The following is an 8,753-nucleotide window of genomic DNA, read 5'->3' on the forward strand; positions in this document are numbered from 1 at the left end:
TAACAAAGTAGCAAAGAGTTTAGTTCTGTATAAACAAATAATTTCTAAAATAAAACACAGTAGCAAAACGTGTAATTCTGTATAAACAAATAGTTTCTAAAGTAAACCTGTATATAATAGTGCGTGGTGCAGGCACTAAGTTTTAAATACTCGGTGTATGTTGGTTACATAGCTTTCAGTGTATGATAGCAATACTCTTTGTTGATACATATAACGTTGAATGAAATTTTATATGTAGGGTTTCTACTTTCTGCCTATTAGAATTACCATATAATTGTCATTGCTATGATGATTACATTTACACCCGTAATATATTGGAAATCATATCCCCATCAGGCATATTGCTTCAGCTGAAAGTATTGAACAGATTAGCTTTTCATTAGCCTTGTGTCACACTGTACGTAGAGGCTGCTTAAATTTAAATATAACTTAATTGATTTTTAAGCTAATTACAACATAATTGATTGTATCCACACGATTTAAACATTGATTTCACGATAAGGACAACTTTTGATGGCTGATAGCTTATAAAATTACATCGCTTTACCTACTAATTTGCAACAATATTCTTCAACAACCTGAAACAAGTTGTCAATTTTCCATGCATATTTCTAAAGGGTGTATTGTTTGTTCTCGTTTTACCTACTGGGTACTTTAAAGAAATCATGTAAACATACTAGGCAAATAAGCCCCCATTAAGACCTCTACCCCTCTGCTTAAATACTATTATAATCACGGTTAGTATGTACAAAAATAATTCATAGAATATTCTGTGTGATAAATTCCAACTTAGTTTAACGGGTTGTTGTGTATGAAATGTATGTAGCAGTGGTTAACTGTTATCCTCATTGTCATAAATTTAATACATTGAATTTCATTTTCTAATTGGTACAATCTAAATTTGGCGTGGCCTAGCTGTAAAACGATAGACTGCTAACCCAAAAAGTCTCAAGTTTAAATCCGGGTTCAAGTCAGTTGGCGGCTGACTCCACTATGTATAGTGGCACCAAGTGTTTCTTACAGTCTTCTCTGTTGAAACACGAAGCACACCTGGTTTATCCTCACGCCGAATAGTTGATTCCTCACGCCGAATAGTTGATTCCTCACGCCGAATAGTTGATTCTTCACGCCGAATAGTTGACTCCTCACGCCGAATAGTTGATTCCTTACGCCGAATAGTTGACTCCTCACGCCGAATAGTTGATTCCTCACGCCGAATAGTTGACTGATGCCGAGACTACTAGAGCAGTATATTCTACATACCAGTAGCGTTAATATGTATATGTCGGATCGCGCTATACAGATGTCAAGTGGGATGGAATAATCTCGCCCAGGCTTGGGCAATCCTCACCATGTGAGACTGAGCTAATCAAATTTAGATAAATCTAGACCAAACTAGCAGTCCTGGTAGTACGAGACTAAGCTAGACCAGATTTTGATAGCCCAAGCTTGACTTTCAATAGCCAGACTGATAACATCGTTATTGTCGTGACAGGAATGTTTTAAGTATTAAAAAAAAACACTATTTTTAAAGCTAACAGTAAGTTGTTAAATTATACAATTCACAAAGTGTAATGTTTGAGAAAATCATGACGCAGCCGGTGATAACAGGTTATGTGTACATCTACGAGTCACCTGATCAATATTGCTAATTAACGAATCAATGAGCTAATTACCAGCTACGGTCATGTTATAAAAAACCTTATAAGACTGCATATGCAACATCTCACCTAAGCTACCTTAGTCTGTACAAAGATGCAGACCGTACTCGTTACGTTGTTGGCAGTTTTAGCTGCGCTGACCACAGCAAATTATGAAGAATGTATGTATTTAAGTATTAGTCTTAAATAATAACATTAACGTGTATATATACCTGTTTATGATTCCAAAATTAAATTTTCTAAATTTATAAATTTCTTAGCTCATAATTATTATTTGTATTCCTTCAAAAGAATATATAAGTTTAATTTTTCGGCAAGATAAGCTTTTAAAATATAAACCCAGTTAATTATTTAGTAAACACAGCTATATATTCGACACATTATATGTTTAAAAACTTTAATTCTTGACTCTACCGGTAAACAAAGTAATATTTTTGGAAAGTTAAATCTTTAAAAAAAATTTTTTCAATCCAAACGGTAAACAAGATAATATTTTCGGCAAGTTAAATCTTTAAAAAAAATATGTTTACCCCAATAGTAAACTATGTAATATTTTCTACAAGTTATAGATTAAAATAATATGTCCCGCTTATTAAAAGTTATTAACGTTATACTTTCGTCAGTTTGAATATTACAGCAAGGTATCCTGCTGTATTTTCGCAGATATAAAACTACACAAATAGGCCTATATCCCCTTGTATTTTCGCCGATTTAAATACTACTCAAATAGGCATACTATCCCGTTGTATTTTTGCCGATATAAATACTACACAAATCTATCCCGTTTTGTAAACAGCAAACAAGGTGTGTTACCCAGACATCGGGTGTTTTTCTAACGATCCCCCTTTCAACATGAGGAATTTGGAGCGACCTTTCTTGGACCTTCCAGAGTCACCTGACGTTATCGGGTAATTTACCAATCTTGAATTTATTTATTTTCTATTCAATTGCGTGTTGTGACTTTTAAATATCTTATAAACACAGATGAAACACATTCTGTAAAATAGAATATATTGAAATTAAGGAATATAAGCTCATTAAGGTTGAAACAAAATTGTATTACGTCAGTTGTATTTAGATTGAATGTTGTAGAGCATAATTAATTAAACTTATTCCATGAGCTTTTTAATGCTCGTGCTAAGTTTTGTATTTAGGGTAGTTTCTAAATGTAGGAAAAACATTAAGTTATCGTCTTACGGTAGATGCTACTAAAGATGCTGCTTATTTCTTTAATTTAGTTACATTTTAATCTCTGTTTTCTTTGCTATCCCCAGCCCTAACATTTACCCCCATTCCTCACCCTAACCACTAACTTAGATTAAATTATATTATTTATGCCCTTTGCACTACAAATTATTTTTTTTAAACGCATCACAACTGTACAACTATGTACAGATATTTTTTTTGTTTTTTCTCAGTACATTTTGTATTATTGCAGAGGAAATACGCAAGGTGCTTATATCCTATCATATTCTGTCGAGGAATTAAACATTGCTTGTTTCCCCTCAACTGCAAAAGGGCTATGTATTCTCAGGATATGATAGAATATATGCCTACGTACCTTAAGTATTTCCTCTACGGTTTTGACGAAATAAGCAGTGTCACATCTGTTACAGCACCCAGTTCCAGCTGTTTTCCCGAGAGCAGAAAACCGAAGAGAAAGTTCTGGATGCCAGAAAAGTAGCAGACGTCAAAGTTGTCTGGGAAAATTTAACCCGCCGGCCCGTAAAGTTTATAGTGCACGGGTTTTTGGACAAGACAAACAGCACGTCATGGATAAAGGTAAACACGACACCTTTTTCTGCAATCAGTTTGTTGAGTTAAAACATGTCAAATTTTACCGTGTCGATGTTGTAGACACGGGTGCTTGTTCATGCTTTGTCTATTGAGTTAATAACACTGAGCACTAAGAGACTTAGTAGAATGTGTTCGTGTCAGTAGAGTCTTAAAGTGGGGGTGTGGGAAACTGTTAGCGCCTTGTGGCATTAAATAGTTGGGGGAGGGAGGGGGTGACACCAGTTTGGAAAAACGTAAAGGTACTATTAAACCAATGTTTTATCCAAAAGTATAAAGGTATAAATGTATAACGGTATAAAGGAATAAAAGGTATAAATGTATAAAGAAATAGTGGGTAAGGATGAACTATAACCGAAAATGTAAAATGATGGATAAGGTTGAGATGATAACCTCAGTTTCCTCATTAGATGACAACCGATGTAATAACACTATTGACTACTGCTCCATCATGCTCCGTCATTACAATAATTTAACGTCCGAGTCTATTTAAACTGCTGGGTAAAACTTATCATAATTTCACCATTCCATAAAAAATTGTGTTCACATTTCAGGACATGAAAGACGAGCTGCTTGTCCAGGGCGATTACCACGTGATTGTCGTGGCCTGGGACGGGGGAAACAGATTCCCTTACGGTGTGGCAGCGGCGAATACTAGGGTGGTTGGCGCACAGATTGCTTTCTTGATCAACGCACTTATTGTACGTTAACTTTTTTTTTTATCAACGCCCCTATGGTACTTTAACTTTCTTTTATAAACGCCCTTATGGCGCAATAGCTTTCTTTTATCAAAGCCCTTATGGTTCAGTAGCTTTCTTGATCAACGCCCTTATGGTACAGTAGCTTTCTTGATCAACGCCCTTATAGTACAGTAGCTTTCTTGATCAACGCCCTTATGGTACAGTAGCTTTTTTTATCAACGCTATTATGTTAAAGTAACTTTCTCGACAAAAAGCCTCACTCATTTGTGTTAGGCCTTTGGGATATCCCATTAATGTGTAAATATTCTATTGAAAACTACAAGCGCGATGTTTGAATTAAACGTCTGATTTTCCTCTCTAGAAGGAGCATGGCTTCCAGGCAGGTGATTTCCACATCATCGGCCACAGCCTGGGTGCTCACATAGCAGGTTATGCTGGTCAACTGGTGCCTGGCCTGGCCAGAATCTCGGGTAAGGTATGCAGGTATAGGAGAAACATATTGTTTCAGAATGGTGATACATATGTACATATAAGCTATATGTCCATATGAACATAACGTCTTACAAAAAGGCTGTTGATTTTATGTAGTAGGCCTTATATACTGTAACGCAAACTTTTCTACACAGGATTAAGTCCAGCCGGCCTATATTTTGTAAATATTGACCCTAGCATTTGTCCATACAGGACTAAGTCCAGCCGGCCCATATTTTGTAAACACTGACCCTAAAATTAGCCTGGATCCGAGTGACGCCAAGTTTGTGGATGTTATACACACGGATGACAAATCCATCTTTCAGTTCAGTATGTTCCTTCATTCATTTTTCAGTTTTTAACTTGAGTTATTAACAATTCTATTAAAAGAAATAATTTAAAAAATTATAAGATAATTTTCATTATATAATTTTAAAATATGGTACCGATTTATGGACATTGAAATAAAACGTCGATAATGAACTAAAAAAAAAGGATTTTAAATTTTATTTTAGGTTTTGGTATGAGCCAGGCTGTCGGCCATCTTGATTTCTACCCTAATTTCGGCCACGACCAACCCGGATGTGATAAAAGTTTGTTTACAGACATCAAGCAATATGGCCTCATTGACGGTACATTTTGGAGCAAAATTTTAGATCTGTTACCGTCGCTGATGAAATATTATTAACTCTTTCTCATTACTTTCGCTAAACATATTCTAAAACATTTCTCACCATTCATATGTTTTAGGTGTAATTGAAAAAATAGCTTGCAGTCATGAAAGGGCCATTACTCTCTACACTGAGAGCATTAACGCGAGGTGCCCGTTCCTGGCCTACCAGTGCAATAGTTCTGACGAGTTCTCTGTAAGTAGCCGCTGGAATACCACTGAAAACACAAGAGTTACTGCTAGCAGGGGTGGACGGGCCCGCTGTTTTACCGGGAAAAAACCTCCAGAAATGGTGTTGTTATAGTGCTATTAGTGCTATGGTTTAAAAAAAACCAATTTGTTGGTATTTCTACATTTTACCATTTCTATTTCTCATATCAAGACGTACATTACAGGTTTTGATGGCCGAAAAATACATAATGAAAATTCAATGTGGGGTTAGTGGGCTCCTTGTAAAATTTCCCGGGCCATGTGAACACAGCCAGTCCACCCTGACTAGAATTATAACTTAGAAACACATGTGACATAGTATTCCAATGTTGAGATGTTTGTCAATTACTAAAGATCTGTTGTGTTGCTACAACACACAAAAGCCAGTCCCCCTACCGTGGTACACACCAACAAACAGCTTTTTCTACCCCCTCATCCCCTGGATGCTGCTTCTTTATCACACAACAAACAGCTGTATCTACTCACTCATGCACTGAATCCTGCTTCGTATTCACACCAACAAACAGCTTTCTCTACTCACACATCCACTACACCAACACTACACCCAGAGCCTTATCCGATTTACCCATATTAAAATTATAAACATCAACCAAACTAATGCCAAATATTAAACCCTCTATCCACCACACAAGTGACTTGTGCTCACATTGTCATGTCTTATAACTTCCATTAGAGCCGACTTGTGTTCACATTGTCTTGTCTTTCAACCTCTAATAGAACGGCATCTGTAGATCGTGTGAGAAAGGCAACTGTGCTTTCATGGGCTTCAACGCTAACGAGATTAAATTATCAGCGGGAGAAAGAAGGACATACTACCTTACAACATCTGGACAGCCACCTTTTTGTCGTTAGTACATTTCGTCAATAGAAAAGCATTCTTTTTGTTATGTCTACAATTAATTTTTCTTTAAGTTTAAGATTTATGTAATTTCAGTATGTTGTTCGTTTTGTAACTATTATATTTATTAAAACAACTAAGGGCAAATATGTGAGCCATAAAGAAATGTAAGTTTAAATTATCTTAAATCTAGAGTACCACAATGAAATTACCATCAAAGTAAATAAAGACGGAAACAGTGAGAAAGGTATCCTAACGGCCGTGCTAGAAGGTGAAAAATTAAAATCACAAAACACCAAACTCAGCACTGAGTAAGTAAACTTATTTTTTTTACTATCTGGGCTTGTTGGGTGTTTGATATTATCTATTTCAATATTTGCCAAAGTACCCATATTAATTGTAATATTTTGCACGAAAACATTAGCTATTTCATTTATTGGTTGTATAGCTATGTCTACCTCTGTTTTTATGTCTGTTTCAATAGCTATATCTAAAGTATTGTATATTTGTATAGCTACAACTACATCAATATTTGAATAGTTATATCTACATCAATGTTGGTTTGACTCGTCATAATAATAACAATGTTTGTTTGACTCGTCATAACGATATGAAAGTTTGTTTAAAGTCCCCACGTCTACTCCAGTGGTTGGCATTGATAAGATTTCCTGTCTCACAGTAACGTAAGTCTAGAACCAGGCAAAGAGTACCGCTTCAGTCTGCCCACTGCCAGTGATCTTGGAGAAATCAAATCTGTGACCATTGGCTGGACATCGTCGAGCTGGTTTGGATTCTTTAAGCACCCCATCTCAGTTGATGAGGTCAAGATATACCGTGCTGAGAATGACGCCAGGTAAACTCTTTCCTCACCTAACTTGCACTTGCTTTTGTGTAACAAACTCGTCATTTTATAGCACTGACTTTGATGTAACATGAGATCAGCCAATATTTTAATTTTCTCTCTATACATTCCTGTACATTCAATTGTAGATGAAGTGACCAATATGTTTCATATTTCAGCATTCGTTTCTGTGCTGAGGGACAGGTCATTCAGTCAGATGAATCCTTCAAGTTCTCAGATGAATGTGCTAAAGATGATTAGTCAGAATTATTATAACACTTTAAATGCTTACTTTCATTGTTTTGATGGCTGAATAAATATTCAAACAAGCTGAAAGCGTTTTTCTATTTGTTTATGTTCGTAGTAGACTTTTGTTAGAGAATATAAATTAGATGTAATTAACCTCATTTTAAACTCTTTATTGATTACATAGTTATAGAGAGAATGTATTGGTCATTTTGAGGAAAAAAATCTGTAAAAGTAAAATATTTAGTTACAGTAATTGGATATGGGAAAACATTTACTTGCAATCAAAATTGTCAAATAATGATAAAATGCTAATAAAACTAAAATAAGTTTTTAATCTCTGCTTTCAATGTATTGATCATATACGTTACCATAACAACTATTTTTATCTGACCCAACTATAACTTTTTCACCAAGGGCTAGAGTTGCGTTTATCTTTCTTTTTAGTAACATAAAATACTTAGAATTACAGAACTGGATTAAAAAATAAATGATTTTTTGGATCCTGACCTACACAAAAAAAAATTGTCTGTACTTCAAATCGTATTTAACAATACAATGCTGTACAACACTGCCTACACTGGGTTACTAGTTAATAACAGGAGAACAGTCACTGAAGCTAGCATTGATGAGAATACTTTTGCATCTATCTACCATAACAGATACAAAGCACAGATACAAAGATACAGACTGCACTCCTTCAAAAAAATTTCCGGGGGGGGGGGACTGTTAAAAGTATAAATTTTCAATATAAATTCCATTTCGTTTGTAGGGGGGGGGGGGGGGGGGCGATAGACTTACCTTAAATATTGCAATATGCAATGGTGTGTTAATTTTCTACAAGAAAAAGTGTGTATTCAATGTTTTTGCCGAAGGGAAGTAAGAAGGAAATTACTTTGCTTTTTTGCTTTGAAAAGTTGCGTTTCTTTTCTTTTTAAATCTTAAAATATGGTCGGTATTTTGGAGTTGCTTTTGATTTGCCAGTTATATGAATGAAAATTTTTCTAATTAAATGGAAGTAACAACAGTGGCGTCGCTAGGTCAAGAAAAAAAAGTATATATATATATATATATATATATATATATATATATATATATATATATATATATATATATGTGTGTGTGTGTGTGTGTATGTGTGTGTGTATTGGCCTACATAGGCTTATAATTTAACTATAATTTAAATATATGCCACATACGGGTACATGTATGTGTATAACCTTTAATCACTGCAGATTTAATAATAATGATGCTAATAATACAATCTTTATAGTTAGCATGTTTACTCCCTGGTGTCACC

At 35.0% G+C, this 8,753-nt stretch overlaps 1 protein-coding gene across 1 annotated transcript; it reads left to right on the top strand.

Moving 5' to 3' along the window:
- Positions 1 to 1,700: 1,700 nt before the first annotated feature.
- Positions 1,701 to 7,537, top strand: LOC131950710 (pancreatic lipase-related protein 2). The gene is made up of 12 exons (XM_059312937.1): positions 1,701 to 1,822; positions 2,458 to 2,569; positions 3,278 to 3,443; positions 4,010 to 4,156; positions 4,518 to 4,626; positions 4,841 to 4,957; positions 5,143 to 5,259; positions 5,378 to 5,493; positions 6,246 to 6,375; positions 6,560 to 6,677; positions 7,046 to 7,219; positions 7,387 to 7,537. Exons 1-12 carry the CDS (start codon positions 1,756 to 1,758, stop codon positions 7,466 to 7,468), a joined length of 1,455 nt encoding a protein of 484 aa, XP_059168920.1. The 5' UTR covers positions 1,701 to 1,755; the 3' UTR covers positions 7,469 to 7,537.
- Positions 7,538 to 8,753: the final 1,216 nt, after the last annotated feature.

Source organism: Physella acuta, unplaced genomic scaffold (genome assembly GCF_028476545.2).
Source record: "Physella acuta isolate Inbredline_101_S28 unplaced genomic scaffold, ASM2847654v3 ptg000777l, whole genome shotgun sequence".
NCBI classification, from domain to species: domain Eukaryota; kingdom Metazoa; phylum Mollusca; class Gastropoda; family Physidae; genus Physella; species Physella acuta.